The sequence below is a fragment of the Neolamprologus brichardi genome, chromosome 13 (assembly GCF_056152115.1).
Source record: "Neolamprologus brichardi isolate AB-2024 chromosome 13, ASM5615211v1, whole genome shotgun sequence".
NCBI classification, from domain to species: domain Eukaryota; kingdom Metazoa; phylum Chordata; class Actinopteri; order Cichliformes; family Cichlidae; genus Neolamprologus; species Neolamprologus brichardi.
The window spans coordinates 1,172,917-1,199,000 of NC_142116.1; the positions used below are offsets into that span (position 1 = coordinate 1,172,917).

At 50.0% G+C, this 26,084-nt stretch overlaps 1 protein-coding gene across 2 annotated transcripts in view; it reads right to left on the minus strand.

The window, feature by feature from the left end:
- LOC102785754 (spectrin beta chain, non-erythrocytic 1) overlaps positions 1 to 26,084 on the minus strand; it is a 101,520-nt gene that overhangs the window by 27,816 nt on the left and 47,620 nt on the right. The window contains exons 1-14 of one of the 2 annotated variants that reach the window (XM_087849943.1): positions 24,982 to 25,738; positions 11,473 to 11,624; positions 7,602 to 7,775; positions 5,724 to 5,815; positions 5,480 to 5,560; positions 3,694 to 3,809; positions 3,488 to 3,600; positions 3,222 to 3,409; positions 1,635 to 1,752; positions 1,261 to 1,419; positions 838 to 933; positions 515 to 721; positions 251 to 404; positions 19 to 170 (exon numbers count right to left, since the gene is read on the minus strand). In XM_087849943.1, coding sequence (XP_087706069.1) covers positions 19 to 170; positions 251 to 404; positions 515 to 721; positions 838 to 933; positions 1,261 to 1,419; positions 1,635 to 1,752; positions 3,222 to 3,409; positions 3,488 to 3,600; positions 3,694 to 3,809; positions 5,480 to 5,560; positions 5,724 to 5,815; positions 7,602 to 7,775; positions 11,473 to 11,624; positions 24,982 to 25,225 — 2,046 coding nt within the window. In that variant the 5' untranslated portion in view covers positions 25,226 to 25,738. Of the gene's footprint in view, positions 1 to 18; positions 171 to 250; positions 405 to 514; positions 722 to 837; positions 934 to 1,260; positions 1,420 to 1,634; positions 1,753 to 3,221; positions 3,410 to 3,487; positions 3,601 to 3,693; positions 3,810 to 5,479; positions 5,561 to 5,723; positions 5,816 to 7,601; positions 7,776 to 11,472; positions 11,625 to 24,981; positions 25,739 to 26,084 lie in introns of those variants that run through there. The other variant, XM_087849944.1, reaches the window with a different exon arrangement.

Genomic DNA, 26,084 nt, shown 5'->3' on the forward strand with positions numbered 1-26,084 from the left:
GTAAAAACAACTGATCACCTCTTCAGCCATTTCCCAGAAGAACTTCCACAGGCGGCGGGACTCCTCGAGGCGCGCTCGCCGCTCAGCCGCCAGCTGGTTCAGCTCCTGGTAGCAGAACTCGAGGTGAGCGACTCGGTCCTTGATGATCTGAGGGTCGCACGGCTTATAATCTGAGGAGGAGGAGGTGAGATGGAGGCGTTACTGGAGAACAAACAGGTGGAGCTAAGCGGGTAAAGTCTGCGTGTCGCACCCTCGGTGTCGCCGGCAAACTTCTGAGCGTTGCTGTTGACGTTTCGGACTCGGTCGGCCTGGATGCTGATGTCCGCCTCCACCAGGGCGTGCTTCTGCAGCAGGTCCTCCACGCCCAGCAGGTGCTTCCCGTAATCCTGAGACAGCAGCAGCATCTGGAGGTGGAGAGCAGAGGGACGGAGGTTAAACAGCAGCAGAGCTCAAACAAGAAATAAGAACGACCAATCAGGAAGACAACGCCACTGATAAAAGATGGCGGCCGTACCTTCATCTCGTCCATCCAGTCCATGATGTAGAGCATCTCCTGGAAGACTCTCTGCAGGCCCAGGTTCATCTCCAGCCGCTGCCTGCGCGCCTTCAGCAGCTCCAGCAGATACTCCCACAGACGGATCACGTTGTCCTTCCTAGCTGTGATGCGTTTGATGTCATGGTAACTCTCCGCCTCCAGCTCCTTCGCCACGGCAACCACCGCCTACACCGGTGATAAGGAGGAGAATGACTTTCTAAGCTTTCACTCCGTCGCCTGTGACCTCCGCCTAAACCGATCGATACGGGGCGTCAGACGAGACGAGCAGGTGACGGACTCACCTGAACTCGCTCCTCGTACGCAGCGATGTCCGTTTCTATGGCTTCGTGTTTCTTAGTAGCAGCTTCCACGGCCTGAAGGTCGAATCCAAAGTTATCCTGAGGGACGACAGAGGAAAGGAAACGAGGAGAGAGGAAACGAGGAACACACAGAGGAAACAACATGAGGAGGGGACAGGGGAGGGAATAAGGATAAAGGAGAGGAAGGGAGTGGGAAAGAAAAAAGGAGATGAGGAAGGGAATGGGGACGAAGAGGAGAGAGGAAAGAAAATAATAAGGATAGAGGAAACAAGAAGAAGATGAAGATAGGAAAGGATACACGGAAAGGGAAGGAAACATGGAGGGGATCAGAGGACATAAAGATCAATTAAAATGATTCCTATAAAAGGTTTCGATCAAAGGTGACGGGGGCGGAGCCGAGCGTACCTGCGAGACCAGCCTCTGGTTCTCGCTCAGCCACGTCTCCCTCATGGCAGCTTTGCGGTCGAAGCGTCGGGCGAGTTGCTCCAGTTTCTCCTGACGAATCAGCTCCGTCCTCAGAGCCAGCTCCCGTTCGTGCTCCGCCTTCTCCAGACGCTCCCACGCCTAAAACAAACGCACACAGGAGCAGCTCTTTACATCTGTCTGAACATCTGGATCCGAGCAGACTCGAAGCCAGGTCGACACATCCAGGCGACTCTAAACCGTCCAATCAGCTCACGTCGCCTCTCAGGGCAGATTAATGTAAAATAAATGATCTGAGGCAAAGTCAGCTCCATTCAGAGCTCTGACACAGAGCTGGAGGCGGGGCGGCCGGGTACCTTGTTGATGTCGGAGATGAGCTTGCCCTCTCGGGGGGTGTAGACCTTCTGGTTGTTCGCCCTCATCTTGCTCTGGATGGTGAACAGAAGGACCTCCAGGTTTCCCTTCTCTGTGAACCTGAAACACAGAAGCACAAACTCAGACGTCTGAACCCTGCAGAGGAGAGTCTGAGTGTGGCGGTAAATCTTCAGGTAACGGGAGGAACGGCGAGTCTTTTTGCTTTGCTCTCAGATGTGCGACTCGTTCCAGGAAAACTATTAAACATCAGGTTTGTTTCATAGTTTTCTTAATGGTCGTGTCCAAATTCATTGGCTGCATCCTCCTGAGGACCCGCCCTTCGTGGTCTACGTGGGCCGGGTCCTCAGAAGGTCGGGTAGGCCGGAAGTAAACAGCTGTGAAATTGGACGTCTAGCCTACAGATCAGCGTCACCGCTGTCTCGGTGGAGTTTAATAAACTCGCCGTCTGCTCCTTGCTATCTAAAATATAACAGGACACTGGCGTAAACTCTCGACCGTCTCACACTTCAGTTTAATCAGTTTTCTGTTTGACGTTTATTCAGCTGTGTGAAAACCAAGGAGGAACCCACCCGGGGGATTAATAAAGTTTTATTTTATCTAATCTAATAACTTTAATCTCAGCCAAACCGATTTACTCACGAACAAACAAAACACTGAAAAAAGCCCAACAATAACATTTTTAGGTTGTCTAAGTGACTTATATATTACGTTTAACCCGAGTAGTGAAACTCTGCGGTGATCTGAAAATGATGTGCCGGGAGTTGTGCCGTTCTCGGCCGCATCAGTGACCCTCGAGTTCCCGGCGAGCTGTCGAGCTGGTGGGTAGCGGACGTCTCCGAAAACGTCGAAGCGCTTTTGCAAATATGCGATATCTTGATAAACCGAGCAGATATTTGATGTTTACACAGCTACTTTCTCGCCTGAAAATATGTTAAAAGTTTATTTTGTGACCCAGAAAGATTAGTAAGAGTAATTTTAAAACTTAGTAGCGGCCGCCATTGTTGGAAACTGGAGTTTGGCTGGGCCGCGCTATGAATTCTGGGATGTGGTGGGCCACGAAGGACACACCCGACCCATCCTTCAAATTCGGGGAAAAGGAGGACGCATTTGTCGGCTGCATTCGGAGGAGTCTACGAATTTGGACAGCCTTCGGCGCGTCGCTGTGACGTAATCGGTCTACAAATGCGTCCTCAGGAGGAAGCAGCCCATGAATTTGGACACGACTATTATTTTATCTCCTTTAAAGCAGCTGTGCACTGCTTCCTGTTTGTGTGTCGTGGTTACAAGCACGTCTAACTGTCTGCGCTGCACAGATGGCTCCGCCCAATCTCTCCATCATCTCTGTAATTCTGTCTCGCTCCACCTTTGAGTGTCTGTTCATCTCCACCTGTCTGGATGTGCAGGTGGAGATTCCTCTACAAAGAATTCGCTGCTGTGTGATCAGAGCACAACCATCCGGCACATTAAGCGCACCGCTTGTCGTCGTTACCACTTCCTGTCTAAATTAATTAAAAAACGCTTCTCGTCTGTTTCCATGGTGATGTCTGGCATTAAAAGCAGATACTGACTTTGGGGGCTTCTCCACGGTGCGGTAGGTGTTGAAGGCCTGCAGCTGCTGCTGGACTCCCACCAGAGAGTTGGCGAACTTCCTGTTGTTGAGGATGATGATGGTCTGTTCGATCCACTCCAGCAGGTCGGACGCCAGAGACTCGTACTTCTCGATCATCTTCTCCGTCTCGATGGCGTTGTCCAGAACCTGAAAGGAAAAAACCAACGTGAGCTTAACGTCCGGTATATTTCAGGACAGGAAGTGTTTAACGAGAGTCGTCGTCACCTTCCCGATCCTCTTGCCCTCCACCTTCAGCGCCTTCATCTTGGAGAAGTAGTGGTAGTAGGTGACCACGTAGGTGATGATGGACTTCTCGTCAGGGTGGTCCACACTGATGTCTGCACACGAGCATGAAGAGCACAGATTTAACATGTCGTGTGTGTGTGTGTGTGTGTGTGTGTGTGTGTGTGCACGCGCGCGCCGTGGCTTACCCTCGGGGTCCAGCAGCTTGGTGAGGCCCAGGTGCTGCTCGGCCAGGTTGAAGGCGTTCTGCAGGTTGTAGTGAGCGTTTGATTTCTTCAGCTTATCGAAGTCGATCAGGTCGGGTCTGCAGACCGGAGACAGAAGGAGAAAGGTCAAAAGGTGACGTGATTCCAGCTCTACATCGTCACACGCTGATGGCGTCCAGGCTAAAATGATCCCTGTCAGAGTTCAGCACATTAGCTCGAGTCGTCTGGATGAATTAGGAAGCTCAGATTTTTTGCTGTTGCCATCTTGGTGTCGATAAACTGCAGGCGAGAAGCAACGCGTGAACCCGAGGAACTAAGGACAGAATGGGCTGTGAGGTCAGTTTATGATCATTGATATGCAAATCGTCGTGATTTATGAGTACTAGGGCTGCACGATTAATCGTTAGAAAATCGCGATCTCATTTCCAAATGACAACGATTTAAAAAAAAAAAGAAAAAGAAAAAAAAAGAAAAAAAAAGAAAAAGACGACGACGATTGTACCGCATTTTGATCCGGGACGTAATCTGCATGAAAACAAGCGCTCACTCTTCCTGCTCAACAAATGACGAGGGCGGAGCCTTATACCACGTGATACAGAAGCTGGCTGCTAAAATTAGCAGGAAAAAACAACGGAGAGCACGTCAGGGATGACGAGGAAGTGACAGGAGAAAATCCGTCCCGGTCAACCACCCAAACATCAATAACGGGAACCTTATACAGCGCTTCCCTATACCCGTCGAACTCCCGCAGGCACAAAGAAATTACGGAGGCTATCACTTATCACCTGACCAAAGATATGGCTCCATCAACACTGTGCAAAACGAGGGATTTAGGAAAACGATCAACACCCTAGACAAACGCTACACAGTGCCGTCCCGCAACAGTTTTTCTATTGTTGCACTACCTGCTCTATACACGCAGTGTCGAGCAACGGTGGAGACGGAATTTCAAGCAGCACAACATTTTGCGGCAAAACGTGAGACATTTGTTGTTTTTATGTTTATTTATTGTTTTTATGTTCAGTCTCAACTGTTACGAAGTTGATGTGCAGTTAATAAGTGCAATAAATATTTATATTGGAAAAGAAAATCGTGAGAGAATTGTGATCTCAGTTCTAAGCCAAAAAATCGTGATTCTCATTTTATGCAAAATCGTGCAGCCCTACTGAGTACCATTCACAGAAGTGGGGAATGGCTGCAAACACAACATAGTAAGATGCTGTGCAGCCTGTCTCAGCAATGCAAAGGTCCCAGCATGCAACATCAGCCTGGAGGAGAGGAAGGCACTGATGGGTTGTCTGAAGCAGTCAGAACAGGACGCTGCGTCTGACCTCGGTACTGTTAACGAGACGCTGCCTTCCTTCTTCATCAGGATGTTTTCGTCTCATCTCTCTTTTTGTGACGGAACTTTATTCTTTATGTTTTCGCCCTCCCTCCATCAGGATTAGATGTTTAAACAAAAACAAGTTTGTCCACAAGTGAACGTTTTGTAGAAGCCTGCGTACATCACACCTAATAAACTAAAGAAAGGAAGGTTTTAAATCTTAACGAGCTCTGAAGGACGCGCGGTAAAAACTCCCACGAGCTCCTGCTGTGATGTTGGCGTGTTCGTCTTCGTGGAGAGAGTTCCTCTTAATTCATCTGTTTTTTAAAAATGCGATTAAGCAGACGCCAGTGTTTCCATCAAACGTCAGATTTCTCCACTCGGAGAAGCGTGTGCCGGGTTTCTCTCGAACCTGCGCAGCACCTGCAGCAGGCCGAGCCCCACCTGTGTTTGTGGATGAGGGCGTTGAAGGCCATCCCGTCCCTCCAGCTGGTGGTGAAGTTGTGGATGTTGACATTAGGATATCTGCAAAGAAGAAATCACCATAAATCCATCTAACCATGTCAATGACATCAACGTGCTGGGTGGGATTCAGTGAGCTGAATCGACCCGCCTCCCTGGACCCACAGCCAATCACAGTCCGCGCAGTCGTATAGGAAACTTTCAGGAGAGGAACCGAAGGACTCACCCTGCCGTCTTCATCTGACACCAGAGCAGCAGAGCGTCTTTGGCCGACTTCTTCTCCTTGTTGTCCTCCGTCTCCACGCTGATGTCCTGGATCTGAGGCGCACAGTTTAAAGAAGCAGCTTTAGGGTTAAACCGACGCCGAGGACTCTCACAGCTTTTTAAAGATGAGCCAAAGTACGCAAAATGTGCTGAACAGAAACGTCCTCAAACCAGAAAACCTCAGCGTGTCCTTACAAAGACACACGAGCCCACAGACGTAACCATCGCACCTTCATTGATGGACGTCCATCAGTTTGAGTCCGACAGCTTGAACGATTCGAGCGCAGCTGATGCGTATATGAAACCAACTGTGGTCCTGCTATCGGTCTGCACTCGCTCCTCCACCGCAGGATTTAAACATCGTTTTTTAATCCTCACAGCTTATAAAAGCTAAATCCTTTTCACCCAACTGTTCGCTGTCCCAGTGACATCGACCGTCAGCATACAGTAACACCACGTCACAGGAAGAGCCGGGCTTCGGATTTCACCTCATTGTGCTTAACGAGTCTGAAGGTAACAAACGGTCGCCTGGTTTGTGACGGATGAAGTGAGCATTTTACATTTTACTCGTCAGTTTGCAGCAAAATATGACGGTTTTTAAACTCACTACTTATAATCGTATTAATGGAATAGTTTCCAGTGTAGCAGTGCTTTCATAGCATAATGTTCACTTCTATGTGAAATAAATTGTAATATTAAAGGTGTCAGATTTGCCATTTTGCATCTCGTGTCAATAACTGGTTCAACGTGTGTGCGAGAATATACTCGGTGTATTATGGGATGCAAAATAGTCTTTGGATGAAATCCTACGGGATGCAAAACAGCATCGAGGTGGAAGGTTCAACAGAGGAAGTGCTTCATTATTTTAGGGATGCAAAATGGCACAAGACCTTTTCTGTCTCACAATTGAAAACTGAAAAGTTTTGAGGACACAAAATCACAGACGGACGTAAACGGTGTCGTTTGTTCCCATGGATTTAAAACACCAGCTTCTCTACTTCGGTCACAGTGGTTATCTTTAGTGTTAGGGATGACTGTAATGAACCCTGACTTAAAGTGTTTTGGGATGCAAAATGGCGCCCAAAAATAGAGACACACCAGACAGTGTCACCGAAACTACCAGGTGATGACCCAGTCTGGCGTTGGGATGCAAACCTGCTCAGCAGCATCGAGATGAAAGGTTCAACAGAGGAAGTGCTTCATTATTTTAGGGATGCAAAATGGCACACAAGACTTTTTCTGTCTCACAATTGAAAACTGAAAAGTTTTGAGGGCACAAAATCACAGACTGACGTAAACTGTGTCGTTTGTCCCCATGGATTTAAAACACCAGCTTTACTTCGGTCACAGTGGATCTCTTTAGTGTTAGGGATGACTGTAATGAACCCTGACTTAAAGTGTTTTGGGATGCAAAATGGCGCCCAAAAAAGAGACACACCACACTAGCAGGTGATGACCCAGTCTGGTGTTGGGATGCAAACCTGCTCAGCTGCAAACCTGCTCAGCTGCAAACCTGCTCAGCAGCATCGAGGTGGAAGGTTCAACAGAGGAAGCGCTTCATTATTTTAGGGATGCAAAATGGCACATAAGACTTTTTCTGTCTCACAATTGAAAACTGAAAAGTTTTGAGGACACAAAATCACAGACGGACGTAAACGGTGTCGTTTGTCCCCATGGATTTAAAACACCAGCTTTACTTCGGTCACAGTGGATCTCTTTAGTGTTAGGGATGACTGTAATGAAGTGTTTTGGGATGCAAAATGGCACATAAGACTTTTTCGGTCTCACAATTGAAAACTGAAAAATTGTTGGGATGCAAACCTGCTCAGCTGCCTGTTACCTGGAAGCGGAGGATGATGGTCCAGATGAGGCCCAAAGTGAGGCGATGGTTTCCGTCGACGATGTCGTGGGAGCCCATGTTCTCCAGGTGAACCCTCTGCTCCTTCAGGAACTGCAGCGCCTTGTCCACGTTCTCCAAGCAGTGGATCCTCATACGACCCTTCGTGGGTTTCGGCTGAAACGACAACAAAAACAGGAGTGAGGTTTTTTTTAAAGAACCCGCAGAAACCAGAAACCGTGAACCGCGTCAGGGCGCCGTGTGTGAACAGCTGCAGACACAGCTGAACGCTTTCAAACGGACACTTTCTGTTTTATCATCTATTTATTGCTTCACGCTGCAGCTGCGCTGCTGTCTTGAGTTTATATCCCTAAAATTGGAAACGTCACAGATTTACAGATCATGGCTTGAAACGTCCGCGATCGCCAAGCGACAGACAGGAGATCTGAGGACATCACACATGCTGGACTCTGGAGCACTTTGGGCATTTCTGCTGTATAAGTTTCTATATTTGCGTTAGTTTTGGTTGATGAGCAGCTTTTAAAAAGAGATGGCGGGGTCAGAGAATGATCAGAGAATCTTTGTTGATGATTTCGATTCATTTTCAAACTAAATCTGAGGCTTGAAGCTTTATGATCGTGATGATTTGGTGTTTTTTAAATCATATCTGACTGCAAATTTGAGGTTTTATGGATTTGATGCTCTAATTACAGAATTGATTTGGATCATCCTGGGCTGTTTGTGGGCAGTTCACCCATGAAACTGTGCAGGTGAGGTGATTCCTGTCCCGGAGAGGAAACTGAGCCCAGCGTGCCCGCGGTCGTGGAACGCCCGTGAGCCTCGGTTTCCCAGCTGGCGGAGCAGAAGACGCCGAATGAGGAGGACTCGGCTGTGATTATGACCGAAGGATTTACAGGATGATTTAACGCCGCGATAACCCAGTTTACTGTCGAGCATCAGCCCCGAATCATCAGCCAGATGTTTGACAGCTCAGCTGTCGCACAACAAACGGACGCGACTCCACCCGAGCTGAATGTGACATCAGAAACAGGAGTTCGCTGCTCTCAGGATGCTGTGACATCACGGAGTCTCCAGCTGACTCAGGTGAGGCTGTGCACACCTGCCTGTGTTTCATGGACGTTTTCAACATTTAAACTCTCGTGTTGGTTTATTTCCAACAGCGTGCTGAAAGCGAGCCTCTCGGACGGCTCTGACAAATTCAGGAAGCCGATGTTTAAATTTGGATGAAATCCCGAAATATAAACTAAACACAGGACAAATAGAAGTCGATGATAAAATAAATGTCAGAGCAGCCACGTTACATCCTGCAGCACACACACAGCGGGACAGAGGCCAACAATAACACCGCAGACGTTTCTCACACGGACACAAGCGGCTCAAAGTCGCTCCGTGATTCAGGACCTGGACTCGGACCAGAGGGAGGGACGGCACAAATCCAACCACCTCACGGGTCACCTCACGCTGACGCTCATCAGCACCTTCAGCCATGAAAACAAACCATTTCACCTCCATCATTCCCAGAGTGGGAATTTCCACGCAGAGAAGGTTGGAGCGGCTTTCAGGCTGGAGCATCGCGCCGTGTCATGAAACGGGGGCGGCCTGTTTGTGCTGTGAGTGACTGCGGTGAGGCTGATTGGAAACCTTTACCCAAATAGGACCTGAGCCAAGCCTGAAACGCCCCCTCAGAGTGGAGTGAGGAGGACGGTGATGGATGTTTTTTATAACACAATGCTGCAACGGTCCAACAAAAACGCATCCCACTACCAAACGCTGCCCAGAAAACATCAGCGATCCTGCTGCGGGACTCTGACATGTTCCCTCATTATCATCCAGCTACAGGAAACAACACGCGGTGTGGATTAATCCGCCTCTGAAAATAGTCCCAACGAATTCCTTCCATTCAAACTGAGTCATTTCTTAAACAAATGCAACCAATTTTAAACCATTTCTGACATTTTTCTCTGACCACAGGATTTCAGATTTCTCCAAATTCATCTCTCCCTCGAGCCGTGCTCGTCTACACGTGTGCTCATCCACAGCGGCTCAGCATGATTTATAGTTCAAAATAATCCTTCTGTGTCTGACACGGGTTCATGCAGTTTATCAGCTAACTGAAACAAGCCATTTTAGCTCCTCCCCCTTTAACGGTGCCTTTTCTGAGCCTCGTAATCTGACCGCTGGGACCAGCAGGTGGGCGGGGCTGTGCTTGATTGGACGTCCCAGCATGCGATGCAAAGCCAGATGTCGCTGCACACGCAGCTGAAACTGCACGTGTGGCTCAAACTTCCATGTTATCGCACATGTCACGTCTGAAATAAGCTAACAGACGCTGTCGCTGAGCAGGCTAACATCAGGAAACTGTGCACGCGTCTTTGCTGTGGGCCACGCTGAAGCTGGACTTCACTGTAAGCACAGAGACTGAAGCCGTGCACAGCTCGGCCTGCTGCTGCTCGGCCTCTGCAGCCGCTCGCTCGCAGATTCTTCTGCTGCTTCTGGAGGCGTTTGGCTGCATGTAAACCCTGAAGTTACTCAATGACTCCTTTCACAACTCAACCCCCCCCCGCACAAATGCCCCATCTACCACCGTTACCCCCCCATCCTCCACCCAGCCTGCTTCACACGTCACCATCTCTCCGTTTCCAACATCCTCCTCACCGAACAGAAGGTGAAAACAGAGGAAAGTCGGACTGCGTTTCCTCTCCGTGTGTGTTTGACAGGTTGAGACAAAGCTGGATGACAGCAGAGCGAGAGAGGAGGTCAGAGATGAAGAGCTTCGACAGACAGAAGAAGAAGAGGAGGGGGGTGATTTGGCTTGTAGCGTCGGAAGTCAGAGTCCGGGGGTGAAACTGGGAAAGTCTGAGTGACTCAACGTCATGCGAGCGTGAGGAGAATACAGCAGGAAGGCCGACAGACCGACACTCGAGAAACACCTTCGACTGTTTAACGTTCACCCGGATTTATGGATTCGTGGGATGATTCGACATAAAAGCAGTTCAGCGTGCTCTGAGCAACATCTGTGAAAAAGAAACAGGTTGTCTTAAAAGGGGGAGGAGCTAAAACTGGTGGTTCAGACAGATGATGAAGTGAGGGGCAGCACTGAGGCTCAGTATAAGAGAAAGAAGGATTATTATGAGCTTTGAATCATACTAAGCTGCTGATCATCATCATCTCCTCTCTATCCTCTGCTGGCGTCTTAAAGAGTCGCCCTGCTGCTTTTATATATTTGGTGTGACGTGTACGCGGCGCCGCCGATGACGCACATCCGTTTAAAAAAAGCTCGACCAGAACAGAAACGAGAGCGCTGGAAGCCGATGTGGTTTGAAGTGAAGCAGGCAGAGGAAGGTTAATGATTGCCAGAGCCATAAACGCCTCATTTCATCTCCACGGAGAAGGAATAAACGTTTTAGATAAGACGAGGGGGAGAGCGGAGACGCCCGGCAGCTGCTGCTGCGCAGCGAGGACAGCACAGAGCTTTTGACCATGAACGGTTTCATCAGCCAGAGCCGAGGAGTTTACCTCCATCTGCACGTTAACAAACATCAGAGACATTTTACAAGGTGGACAACGGCTGAAAAGCAGAAAGTCTTTCGCTTATTTTCACGATTTGTTCAGACCCGAATGACCCAAAGTGGGTTAAAAAAATAAGAGAAGAAGTCCAACGTCTCTTCGGTGCTTTGGTGAGTGTTTCTAATATTTAGTCACATTAAAGTCACCCGATGATTAGTTCAGGTCACGTATGATGTTTTTTATGAAGCTGCTGATGGAATATTTCGTCCCAGTGACCCACCGCACCACCGTGACTCAGTTTCTGCTACTCCTTCAAAATAAAAGCCCTGACAGCGACGTAACCCACCAGTCTCTCTCCCGACAGGACCTCCAGCAGCTTGATGAGCATGCGTCCGTCCCTCAGGTCCATGTAGAGGTCGGTGATCCGACAGGAAACTCTGGACAGGTGGGAGTTCACCCACTTAGTGAAGGTCTTCTTCTGCACCGCCTCACGCTCATCTGAGAGAGAGAGAGAGAGACACGATAATCAGTCAGGAGTCTCCGAGCGTCCTGCTCGTCTCTGCAGGGTTCGGATGTGAACACGTGCGTGTGTTTACATATCTTTGTGGGGACCAACATCCTGGTATTTTTCAGACAATGTGGTTATGGTTAGGTTTAGGGTCAGGCGTTCATATTTGATGGTTAGGGTGATGTCCCCACAAGGATATAAAAACACACGTGAGTGTGTGTTTTCCTGTGTTGGATAAAGCAGACTGAACCTGAACTCTGTGCTCACACAAACACAGATGAAGTGTCGCCTGATGGCTCGCACCTGCAGCAGAGTTTATTTCCCACGAGCCTGCTGGTTATTGTTATCGCCCACACACACACACACACACACACACACACACAGATCGACCCACATTTATCTTCTAGTGGACAGCTCGAGGATCAGCCTCCAGTTTTTGGATCTTCAGTCGACGACATCTGTGACCAGACGGTTTCGCTCGAGTCGATCGAAGCACATATTTACATATTTATCCCTCACCTACCATCTATTCTACTGGACAAAGTGGCTTTGCATGAGTGGCACTTCATAATAATCTACGGTCTACTCCGTACAACAGAGCTGCAGCGTGTTTCAGCTTTTGTTTAACGAGCTCTTCGTCACACGTGTCTGTCGCTGCAGCTCGAACACGGCGGCGCGTGAACTCAGGAGGTCACAGGAGGAAGTTTCACAACTGGCACCACACCCACACCCACACATCCTCCACCCACAGCTGCTCTGTGCGTGCTTTCACACGCCGCTGACTTCTGAACTCACTGTGAGGATTCAAGCAGTGAAGACAGAGGTCAAAGGTCACAGCCGGCTGACACTATAGCATGCCACATTTTAACACCAAAAAAACACCTGCGGAACTGTGGGGGGCGTGGCCTCTCTGACCCGTTATCAAACAGGTCGGTTTTGAATGATTGCAGATTTTAAACGTCTCGCATCATCGCTGTACAACGTCTGCAGTCGGTGGTTAAAGTCACTCCCACAGATAACAGGCACCGACAGATTCCTCGAGTCGTCCACCTTTACAGTCGCACAGACGTCACCTCGCACTGAACTCAGCCTGACCTCTGCAGGGAATCTGGGCCGATAAGATTTGCCCAGTCCAACAAACGTTCACACAAATCCGCGACCTTCGCGCTGTGTTGTTATTTTGCAGCAGGACAATGGCCTCAGTGTTGAATGGCCTTCAGCGGAGACGCTCCGATATCAAACTGGAGCTGCTGGAAGACGCCACGAGGTCTACGACTGCCCAGATATCAACAGGAAGAAGCAACGAGGACGACCGGAACAAACAGTCTGCACAAATCTATGAAATCTGCCGGTTTCTGGCTTTAAGGCTCAGATCGGATCGAATGAGCCTTTTTAAATGGAAGCTGCAGCTTCAGTGAGCAAAATGTAAATTTGTTCCAGAGATAAAACCACAACAATGCAGCTGATAACACTTCAACGCCGCCCTCACTGCAAGAACATCGGCGCTGAGAACAGCAAACAGCCATCTGCGCTCTGACTGCTGGAAAGGCTGGAAACACCCTCCGCTCTCCGAGGGCACTCGTGACGACGCCTCCCGGCCTCTCCCGTTTCACTCTGATGCACATTTGTGAGGTCGGGATGAGAAACATCGAAACGGATCCACATCTGGATCTGACAAACACTCTGAAAGTCAACAGAAACTAAACTGAAGAAGCCAAACGACCCCTCACACCGCACCGTATCGTCACTGTGGTAGAAAAACTAAAATCCTGTACGAACTGTAGCATGAAGTGACACCAAAGTGTCAGCGGCCAATCACACTGCAGGCTGCTCTCATGGAGTCAGGCTGAGGTCATCATCAAAGTTTTCACAGAGCGAGCGGCGCTGCAAGCCGTGGCTTCATCGGGCCGGCGGTCAGCTGGTGCATTCAGAACATCTGCATCATTCGCCTAAATGTTTGGGTGTAGCAGAGGTGTAGTGTCTGCAGATGGAGCGTGGCCCCGCTGCCTGCACAGGTTCAGGGCGGACCGCTTAGAGTTCTTTAAGGCACGTTTGTTTCCTGCACGAGAGACATCGTCACATGAGTTAAACTCGCCGAGAGAACCGAGCGACTTATCTCCATCTTCATGCTTCCTACTGCAGAGTGTGTGTGTTCATGTTGGGGCTTCCCCTTCCTGTGCTCAGAAAGCAGCAGATGCTCGTCCCAGCAGGAAAATGTGTTTACACACACACACACACACACACACACACACACACACACACACACACACACACACACACACACACGTTGGGTATTCATATCTTGTGGGGACATTAACTGTAACCTGACACTAAAACCACATTTTCAGTCTTAAACGTGGATTTTGGTCCCACAAAGCTATGAACACACACTCACACACACACTTTCGGTACAACGCTGCTCGTGTCGTTTGCCTTGAACACTGCTCACCTCCAGTTATGAGAAATACTCGAATACTCTCGCGGGCTGCCAACAGTCACAGCGTTCCCGCCCGGCTGCATTCCTGGGAATGCTTTTGTGTCTAATCTTTGAGGGAAACAGCAGGTCTGCTTTTATTTGGTTTTATTTGAGTTTTAGCAGGAAATGCACCCGAGCTCCTAGAAACAACCCTCAAACATTTAGTCCCCGCCCCTTTAAGGAGTCTTCTCTCTTCTGATTGGACCACTCAGAGTGCTGCTCAGCCATGAAGCTCCCAGCATGCTGATGTTAATGTGAGCTTTTACGCACTCGGCTACCTCGCTCTAACGTTCCCGCATTCCACGATAAATCAGCTGATCGCGCAATATCTCGGAGGGAAGAAACTTCCCAGACCGACCTGGTGCAGCGGCGGCGTCCGGTACCACGCTCAAATCCAGTAAGGGCAGCCTGCTCGGCTCGCTGCCCGACTTCTACACCTGGGACTGAGAACATCTGTCTTCACAGTGTGAACGTGGCCAAACACTTTCAACCATTTTAACGTAAATTTCAACAAACGGATTCTTTAAATGTTCGTTTTCACGACGAGCTTCAGGAAAAACCATTATTTTTACAGTTTTTTGCAGATTTTCCTGCAAATTTCACAAATGTCTGTAATTCTTTTCACGCCAAGTGATTTCAGGTGACGGGAGGCCCCGAGGTAAACGCAGTGTTACGATCTGCTAACGCAAAGCTACACAATCTCACCCTGACAGACACACACAGCAGAAGTCAATGTCACAGGCTTCAGTTTCCTCACAGATACTGCTGAGCACACAAGAAGCAGCTGTGTGTGCTTCATTAGGCCTGCAGGAGACAGACAGTGGTGTATTGATGGACGGGTCAATAACACACACACACAATTAGAGGATGACCTTAACCTGAGCCTGAGGAAGTACACACAAACCAGACAGGGGCATGGCGTGATTCGTCCCCACTGAGACAAAAGGAACACACACACACACACACACACAGGAATGTAGAGCATGAGCATCATGTGAGGCGCATCACTGCTCGTATCATCGTGTGAATGCGGCGCTCTCATAAACATGATCACGATGGGAAGTCGAGGTCGACGTGAGCTCATGACGGCGTTCGTGGCGTTCGTCCGAGATTTGAAAATGTTTTATGCTCAAAAAGTAGATAAAAAATAAATAAATAAATAAAATACATAAAAAGAAAGATAATAAACGTAAGCAGAGGATCTTAGCAGGGATTAAATGTAGAGCAAAGGTTGCAAGGAAGGAAAGGATTAGAGAGAAGAGGAAACCAGAGGAAGAGGAAACAAACAAGGACAAGAAAGAAAGAAGAAAGAAAAAAGGTGGAAACAAGGAAATAAAATAAAAGCATTCTGAGTTCAAATGATAAGAGTCAAGAGGAGAGGAAGTGAAAGCAAGAGCAGGGGTGAAAGAGAGGAAAGGAAGCAAGCCAAGAAAGATAAAGAGCTAATAATATGATCATTATCATAATTGTCAGTGATTATTTATGTATTTAATGTTATTATATTAATATATATGAAATAGTTTGAAATGTTAAAAAAAAGATGAAGAGAGGAAAAGTTGCAGGAAACGACAGAAGAAGAAAGGAAAGGACGGAGGAGAGGAGGAAGTGAAGGATGAGAGGACAGAACGGACAAAACGTTTGTCCTGAAGATTCAGACAACATCCATGATGAAGAACGAGCGCCATCATCATCATCATCGTCCCGACCTGCCGTCATGGTCGCGGTCAACACGACAGCTTTTTATTTTCAGGCTGCGAGAAACGAGCACAGGAAACATGCCGGCTGCGTTCCCCCGAGAGAGTGTGTGTCTGTGTGTGTGTGTGTGTCTGTCTGTGTGTGTGTCTGTGTGTGTGTGTGTGTGTGTGTGTGTCTGTGTGTGTGTGTGTGTGTGTGTGTGTGTGTGTGTGTGTGTCTCAGCGGGAATCAATCGTTTCTTTATCGTCACGTGGGCGTGATGGAGGGGATTTTTTAGGAAATGTCTGAGCGCTTACTTTTGTTTTTACTGCTTTCCCCTCATCCAGTCATGACTAATGAAGCTTTCTATGCAACTATGACCACACACACACACACACACACGCACACGATGTGATGCAGAGATAAAAAGCTCAGATTAGCTTCAGTGAAGAAAGTTTAACTAACGTGAGTCACAAATGTGTGAATGTTACAGAAATGTAACAGAAATAAACTGTAAGAAATAAATAAATTTATAAAACTGCCATATTTTGACTGATCCGCTCCACACGAGCTTCATCACGTTTACAAAGGTTTCACCAAAATGGCCACAAGGAACGTTTAACGTGAAAATGTCTCGAGGCGGCGGCGGCGAGCGTCAGACAGGCCGAACACATCAAACATCTGTTTCCACTAACAGAGAGACACAGAGGCTCTGACACACACAGGCCTGCGTTTCCATATCCAGGCCAATCCTGACGGATCGTATGACATTCCCAAACACGCACGATCGTATAACCCTGTCAAAACACACACTTCCAGGATTCCAGCATTCCTGATCTCCCACAGGAAGCGGAGGCCTCAGAGGATCCCCCGTGAGCGAGTGTGGAGGTCGGAACTACTGAGAGCAACAGAAACAAGCCGGCAGAAGCTCGGTTTAGTCTGCGAGTCCTTCCTGCAGCGGCTGATTGCAGCTCAGCTCTGATCCTAAAAGCCGCTGCCCGACTCACACGGATCCACAGCACACGGATCCACAGCACACGGATCCACACGGATCTACATTCAGCAGATCCGCTCCATGATGCAACTCTGGCTTCAAACTTCCCTCTCCTTCATCACCTGAGCGCTCAGGTCGTCTCTCACATCGAGGGTGGCGACCTTATGAAGCACCTGGAGGTGACGCCTGCACGCAGTCACCTGACAGACACCTGAGGGCCGCACAAAGCCCCGATCACTGCTGCTTAACCTCCACACAACAGGAGGAACTCCCAGTTTGTCTGTGCTCAGGTGTGTGAACGAGGCAGGTAACCGTCACCTGTGTCTGACGGCACAGACTCACCTGCAGGTCAGGTTTGTTCTGCAGGTGTTTGATCTCATTTTGTGCAACATCTGTGCGTGCATGTGTGTGTGTGTGTGTCTGCGTGTGCATGCATCTGTGTGTGTGTCTGCATGTGCGTGCATCTGTGTGTGTGTGTCTGCATGTGCGTGCATCTGTGTGTGTGTGTCTGCATGTGCGTGCATCTGTGTGTGTGTCTGCATGTGCATGCATCTGTGTGTTAACGAGTGCAGACGTTCAGCAGAAAACTAAAACCTTCATTCACAGAAACTCAGACAGCAGGAGCCTGGCAGCCAATCACAGCGCACAATACTGGGGCCTGTCATCCAATCACAGCGCCCTCTCCTTCCGCCTGAATGGCTGATGTGACACAGAGCGGCAGTGTGTTCCCGTGAGGAGGGGAAAGCGAGCCAGATTTGGGGACAGAGGAGCATTGAGAGGCGAGGACACAGGCTGATTATCGACCGTTAAACCGACCGAGGCCATATGTGGCGCCGACTCAGCGCCGCCTCCAGGCAGGACGGATCGCGGCTATCCCCGTCCACGCCGGTGCAAACTCATCTTCACCGCTGTCCCCTTCTTACTCAGGTGAGGACCATCATCAGGAAGTGCACCTGCAGCACAGGAAGCCACCACCGTGTTTCTGCGACGAGAACTCGAATCGGTCAGGAGGTCGTTGGACCGTTGGGTTCCTGACGTCACGAGGCCGATGAGGAGACGCTTCCTGCTGCTGAGCTGCAGCGTCTCGTGAGCAGCACAACACGCTGAGACCTTTTTATACGGCGAGCTCGTCTCCTCGGACGGAAAACGCAGAGATGACGCCGCTGTTAGAAACGGGAACCGTCCGAACTGTCCAATCACAACCAACGCCATGGCCCCACCTTTCCTGTGAACGGTGTTTCTCAGAGAGGACGCTGTGCCGTTTCACTGCTTTGCCCATCAGAGCCACTGAGCACGCTCAGTCCATCTCCAAACAGCAGACCTTAGCCCCGCCTTAGAGCCGGACTTCCTGTTCCAGCTTCTCCTGATCGCTGCTGTTGTGTTTTCTCAGGAATGTTAACGGTTCACGTCGATGAGCCGACCCTCGTTTTCATCCGTGACGATGACTTCATGTCACCGAGCAGAACGCCAACAAGATGCAGCTCGTTTCTCCGCCCCTCGCCGGGACGTTCACGCCGACCGTTTGTCTGATTTTTAGCAGAAACTGTCGACAAACTCGAACTTTAACCTTCGGTGACTCAAATCTTCTAAAGTGCTTCAGTCCTTATTTAGCAGCAGTAATCTCGGTCCAGCTCGAGTTAAAAACACTTTATTATCTTTAGTCGCAGGACTCAGAGTCCGAGAGCGTCTGTGAGCGGTCGGCTTGATCTCAGGTCGTTATGAACGCACTTCATTAATCTTCTTCACTATTCAGGTTCAAAAACACACCTGATAACGGCCTTTAAAGGAAACTTATCTGGGAGTTTGAGGAAGCCAAAGCTCAGGATGTTAGAGACGCAAACACGCTGAAACAATCGTTTGTTTGCTGCTCTGACAGATTTAGAAACGGCTGCTTCCTCTCAGACGTCGTCTCCTTTTCCAAAACTTTATTTTTCCCATTTTTTTGTTGCTGCAGGCCGTTGCGTGTTTTCTGTGTTTATAAAATGAGGCGTTTTCAGTTTTAGCCTCATGCTTCGTGCTTCAGGATCATCTGAGGCGTGTGCACGTCTGCAGAAGAATGAATCAGTTATCAGCACTCGTGCTGCGTGTATGTTTGTGTATGACAGACAACCATCAGTGGATCGTAATAACTCTTGCATTAACTTCCTGTTTCTTCACGATGACATCCTCTGGAAGTTCAGCTCAGGACCAAATCCAAAAATCCTGCCTGTGTTTAGATTTGAGTCCAAACTCGCAGCTGAAGCTGATCCTTCAGGTCGTGCATGAACATCCTGCTCTGCGAGAAGTCAAATAAACGACGAGTCCTCTAATGACCCAACGTTTAACGTCTGATTAACGTCTCTGTGGCTCCTCGCGCCGAGCCAACGGCGGCACGGATTCCTTACACGCAGTCTGACCTTCGAGGCAACACGCCGGCTCTGACCGAGCAGCCAAACCCTTCAAACACTCACATTCCTGCAGCAGGTCATTACACAACAGATGAGATAAGATCACTGACAAAACACACGCTTACGAAATCACTAAGTCTCATTCCCACACCTGCTCGCCCGACAACACTAAAGACACACAAAGAAGAGTGTATGTGTGTGTGTGTGTGTGTGTGTGTGTGTGTGTGGCAAAGTGTTTCTGCGCAGTGTACCAGGGGCACGGAGAAAAGCTGTCGTACCATAGGCACGAGGAGTGTGTGTGTGCATGTGTGTGCACGTTTGTGCACGTTTGTGTGTGTGTGCGTTTGTGTGCACGTTTGTGCACGTTTGTGTGTGTGTGCACGTTTGTGCGGCATGCTGTTCCCGTCACGCTGACAGCTGAATAAAGACTCCATGCCTTCCTCCTTCCTCTCTTTCTCTAAACGCCGGCGAGGCTTTTCAGCGCCGCTGTCACCCACAAACAAAGCCGAGCTCACGAGCAGAGCCGTCTGCGCCGTCGGACGCCAGGAAATGCACGCCGTCGATATAAATCAACTTTCCCTTCATTACAGAAGCTTCACCGCGGCGCCCGGATGTGTGGCTCCAAGTATTGGTCGGCGCTGTAGCGCTGACGAAGCCGTCAGGATCAATCACCCTGATTATCGATGAGAAATAAGTCGGAGACGACTGGGTCACGAGCGAGCTGCTGCTCCTCCCCGAGGTCACGTGACATCGCCGCTGAGGGATCACGTGTTCCCCGACGGGTCGCCAACCTGTCTGCAAACGCTCGCCAACGAGGCACGGAGCAGCAGTAAAACCAGAGAACGTTCGCCTTCAAAGTAAAAGCTCTGCCCCATTGCTTGCGGCTAACATGTTTCCAGAGGTGTGACTTTTACTTTGAAAGCAGCTCCGTTTCCTGTTTGTGTCAGTTTGACTGCTGCTGGGAGATCACGTGTAGATCACGTTTAGCTAACGGGTCGTTTTTTACATTTAACAAATTTATATTTTTGTTTTGATGACTTTTATTCTGACGTTTAATGATTCGAATCGCACTCAGACCTCCGTTTCGTTCTGTTCCCTAATGACAGTCATGAATCCTTGAACTTGTTTTAGCGCCCCGTGCTCGCAGACTCGTGCACGGCCGGGCCGCGTTCACACGACGTGTGGTTAGTGGTCACATGACCGGACTGATACGAGTCCTAAAACCTTCTGTAATGACGTCGGCTTCACATGAATAATCGACAACACAAAACATTCGACGCCTGGTTCAACAACTCTGAAGCTACAACTGTCCCAGACGAGGCGCCGGCTCCGTGCTGGGAGGTCACGAGGTCATGGCGTGCTGCCAAAAGTTGTCATTTTACATCAGCAACGGAGAATTTAAGGTTTGTGGAACCAGGGTATGCAAGCCGTGGTTGGCGTCCCTGTGGTGTGGCGCTGTAAAGGCGACGTGGGGGCAGATGCTGCGCACAGGCTGTAAACACGTTCACAGAGACCAGAGTCTGCTCTGAAGCTGCTGTGATGACTGATTATTAACCAGCTGTTTAATGAATAATCAGCTCACAAGAAAACAGGAGCTGGCGGCGTCGCGGGTGGATGTGCTGCTCCGTCTGCAGCTGATGAATGAGAACGCTGCAGGGCCGCGAGCAGCTTCCAGATCAGCTGACGGCTTCCTGTTAGTCTGGAGGGATTTTAAAGCTGCTGCTCGTTCATGAAGGACTCTGTGGGTTATTTCCACTGCTGCTCAGTCGTGACCTCGGAGGTGGTCTGAGACGGGTCCGATTACGGCCCCCGAGTCCTGAGAACACCTGGAGAAGCAGCTTCAGGTTCGAGCTCAGGAAATCAGAAGCAAACTCTCAGTTTTCTTACAGCTGGCGCTTACTTCACTCCCTCAACGTGGTTTAAATGTTCACTGAGAGCAGCTCTGCTGGATGAGTCATGTGGCTTTCCGGTGGTTGAGCGCAGAAAACCCTCAGAAACTGATTAGCAGCATCTGAAGCGCCGTGACGAGGCGCCGTGACGAAGCGCCGTGACGAGGCGCCGTGACCTCGCTGGTTTGTGGTCTGAGGTTAACTTCTCTCTTCTCAAACAGCTGTGTGCAGCTGTGGACAAACAAACACCTCTGTTTATTTTTAGCTTTTATGCATCTTTCTCTCTGGGCTCAGACAGGCCCCGCCCCCTCTGTGAGCGTGCTCAGTGGAGCGTCCCTATGAAAGAGTCCTTTCATGCTGCAGATCTGCAAGTGGAAACGGCCTGAGACTTGAAGCGCACAGCTCCGTCCTGAGACGCTTCCTCGTGTCACCTTCAGGCTCGCAACAATCACTCCATTCTGCTCCCGCCTCCGACGCCGCTGGTTCCTGCGTCCGTCGTCACCACCGAGCTTTGTGTGTTAGACCCTGCACAGCTGTGGTATCTGTGGAGCTGGTTTTTGTCGAGCTTTTAATCTAATTTCCGGCTTCGTAGAGTTAAAGAGGAGTTTGCACATCATCAGTCACACAGAGAAGTTCTTAAATCTTAAATCATCGGACGCTCCGAGGATCGGCCTCGAAGATTTGCAGCACTCAATCTTTCTGTTTGCAAAAACGTACGAGTGGAAAAATCTCAGTGCAATCAAATAAAAGCAGATATACTCGACACACCCAGCAGCCTTTGATCTGTGACGGGGGCGGGGCCAGCAGGAAACTGTCACACAATCTACTTCCAACCAATCAGATGGTGTCATTCACTCAACCATGAAAACACACTCTGGTTTATGAAACACAGGAAACAGCCCCGGAGGAGCTTAGCATCCTGTGCTAACGGCATCACGGGCCGGGTTCAGCGAGTCCTCCCGAACGCAACTCGACACGGGCGAGGGAGAGGAGCGAGGCCGCATCTCACCCCGCCTTTGTGTGAATTTCACGAGCGGAGCTTCCTTTAATTTCACTAAGAGGGTGGAGGTAGGAGGCGGGCCGGGCGGGGGCGACCGCAGACGCTCTGCAGAAGCTCATGAAACATTGATGAGGCGGCCGAGGTGTTTTCTTTCTCTTTAGAGACACAGAGGGAGGGACGGCGGCGAGCTCGGATCATGTTAGACACCCTCCCCACACCACCCACCCCCTCTAATCCCCCCCTCCACCACCGCGCAGAGCTCAAGGAATCCCAAACCACCGAGACGTGTGCTGATTGGCTGACTCAGGACACGGAGGAGGGGAGGGGGATGATGAGAGCACAGAGGGATGGTGGTTTTGTTTTTGTGAGCAGAGCGTGTCCGAGGGATTTGGCGTTTCAGGAGATGGCGGGTTTTTACAGCCGCTACAGTAACCGCTCTGCGCCAGCCTCCGTTTGTTCTACATTCGTGTTAGAGTCCCGGCGTGAACCACGGCGTGCACCGCGCACGGCCGCTGGAGCACAACAAAGGACCCGACTCCTTCTGGGTCATTCATCCACACATCAAACATCAATCAAACCTCGTCTTGTTCAGTTCCCAACAGAAATAAACTCAACTGGAAACATCACCGACCAGCATCCGACCAATCAGCATCGCTCTTATTCCCACTGAGCTGGTTTTAAAATGAAGCTCAGGCCACCTGACACGGACGACCGCCAGGTTTTGGTGGTTTTACAGGGCGGTGGCGCCGCTGGAGCATTTTTCAGGCTCTGTTGATGAGCGACTGCTAACAAAGTTTTGCTAACGTAAATAAAAAACCACTTCCTGTTACCTCTCCGTCTTTTTAATCACACCTTCATCTCTGCTCTGTCCCATCATCACATCCATCCATCTAAATTCAGTGCAGTTACATATTCATGTATTTATTGATCCTCTGCTCGCCCATCCTCCCTCTCAGGGAGGGAAACGTCCAGACTGATCCCTAAATTTGATTTACAGACGTCAGGAGGCGGGGTCACGGAGACGCCGTCTCACATCTGCCTGGTTCAGGCGTCTTATTAGGATCATTTTTCTTTCTTTGAATGAAATCTTTAAAAAAATGACGACGTCTGCTCTCCTGAGTCGTTTCAACATCAGCCAACATCTGTACCAACACGAGTCTGTGCAGCAGGCCGACTCGCTTCCCTCCATGATTATTCTGTCCTCTTAACTGGAGCAAACATGGCCGACTGTCTCCACGCTCATAACCCCGCTGGGAACTGAAGCACCTGAGCCCCACACGGGCTCGAATGCCTTCATAAGCACGACCTGACAAACCTCTCTGAGGGTCGACGTCCTCCTGGACCGTTCGATGTTTAGATTCTTCCTCTGATCTAACACAACCTGCCGCGCAACACTTAAGATAAAACACATCTGATAAGTTCGTGTCAGAGTTCACAGAAGCTCAAAGTCTTTGATTTGGTTCTGTGAGCAGGTCAAAGGTCAGCCCTGGTAGGCGGAGCCAGATAAATGACATAAACCAGCATTAACACGTAAACATCGAGTCAGATTAAACAAAGTGCGACGGATCATATCAACAAATCATGAAGCAGCCTCTGAACGTCAGACACACGCGTGTGCATCAGTAACACGTGTTACAGTCTGTGCTCGAGTGCAGATGTTTTCACAGTCTTTTCACAAAGACTCAGTGACCTCGGCGTGACCTCAGCGTGACCCCTCCCCAACAAAGAACAAACAGCCAGGAAGCTACTTTCAGACACTCTGGAGGTTTGTGGGCGTCAGCGGGTCGATGAGGCTCCATTAGCCTTCTGCTAAATTCAGCCTGCTGCTAATTTTTAACTGAAGTGTTTGTGCGTGCAAGGACGAGTCGATTTTAACGGCTCACGTCGATACGAGCGTCCATCGATGAGTCGGGAGGTTAAATGTGTTTACACGCCTCAGCGCCTCTGCTCGCCTTCAGCAACAGACAACACGTCACTCGCGCTTCCACGCAGGAACTTTTTCCACTCCTGAGTGATTTCTGTCAGCATCTCGCTCCAGGATACTTTCCTGTGCGGACTGGAGCGGTCAGGGATCGAACCAGCAACCGTCCGACATAGCCACCCCACTTCCTACCAACATTCCCGGGAAGAGCCTGAGCTCGGAGCATGTAAGCAGCTCCATCGTACAAACCAAACCTTCAGTGTAAACTGAAAAACACCGACACAGCTCACACACATACAGCAAACACAACAACACAGTTTGGTTTCTGGAGCCGACGTACGTCAGCCTGAGATACAGGAGGCTTATTTCAGGCTGCGCATCATGCAAAGCTGCTCCAGTCGAGCTGGAAATAAGCAGAGCAACTTCAGCTGTTGGTCTCATTTGGGGACATTAAGCGTCATCGATTAATAACGGGCGCATTCCTGAGCTTTAAGTCAGGAGAGACAAACAGCACGTGTGCCGGGAGGCCAGCACCCTGCTGAGGAGCTCCAGCCTCATTACTTCACAGCTACGTGAAAAAATGTGGGTGTGGGACCGCCTCCCCGCCTCCCCCGCGCCGCTCCTCGGCGAGCGGGTCACCGTCAGCCCGTCAGTTCTGATCAGTGTGTGAACGTGAGGCGTGGTTTATTTGCAGAGGTAAGGTCAAGCTGCTGACTCATCCACAGCCAGCTCTGATTTCATTATGAGGTGATAATGATGAATAAAGTCAGGACACCTGCACGCCTCGGCCACCAGCGCGACCGCACTCATCTTTACTTCCTTTTACTTTCTCTGGAGCTCTGCTGCTCTGAAAGCTCCTACGGCTCCTTCTACTGTTTCAACCCTTCAAGTGTGCAAATGCAAACAAACTGCAGCCCACAGCATTAAAGGAAACCCTAAACCCGGCCCACACAGCTTCCCCCACACGCGCTGCTCCTCACACTGAGGGCTGCTTGTTTCATCTTACCTTGAAGCTGTTTGAACCTCCCCTCCAGCTGGTTGTAGTTGAACGCAGCCTGGCCCGAGAATCCGGGGCCGGGGCTGGACCCCCTGACGGGGCTGAGGCTGGGGCTCGGGCCTCGCCTGGGACTGTGAGACGGGCCGGGGCATCCGGACCCCGGGGACAGGGGGCCGCCGTAGTCTGAAGTTGGGGAGAGGGGTCCGGGCGCGAGGGGGCCGGGGAGGCCGGCCGTGGCGCTCTGAAGCTCCATGATTAAACTCCACAGAAGACTCAGGTGGAGCTCGTCCACATGGAGCAGAAAGTTTATGAGTGAGTCACACAAGCCCGCAGAGGTTCAAACTTCAGAGCCTCAACTTCTCTGCAGCAGGAGGAGCTTCCAGGTGACCACCGACTCGCACAAGAACGTAAAGTGAGTTTAGAGAAATGATCCCAGTTTTAGCGCCGACGCCGAGGGGAACGCTGCCTGCTCCTCAGTCGCGCTAAGGACAGAAGAACTGCAGCGTCTCCGTTTCACCAGCGTGGAGCCAACAATCGCTGGCTCAGCAGACGCGCGGCGGCATCGTGCTTCTGTTTTCCCTCCATTCATCCATCTGTCAGACTCTCCGGGGATCACGCCTTCCCCTCAGTTCCTCCCATCCTCCGTTCAAACGCACGCTCAGAGCCTGCTCGATGAAAAGGTGGAGCAGACGGAGAAAGGAGGTGGAGGGAGGCAGAGAAAGAGCGGTTTGTCCTGCAGCAGCTCTCAGACACTGAAAACACCTTTCAGCAGACGAGGCGAGAGTGCGGGGGGAGGGGCCGCCAGAGGGAGAGGCTACACCCACGGCAGCCAATCAGAGTTAGCGATGATGTCACCCACTCATTGGCATAAGGGGAGGAGAAGGAGGAGAGAGGGAGAGAGCAGAGGGCCGATCGAGCTGAAGATTAAAGAGGAACTTTGGTCAAATCTGCAGCTTTTTACTGCAAACGTGAAGCAAAACATTTGATTCTTAACTCTGAGCTTAAACAGCTGCAGGCGCCTCCACAACATACAACACAACACTGAAGTTCTTTACTTCATGTGAAAAAGGTCAAACTGATAAGATTCAAATTCGAGTAAATGTTTAAAGAGC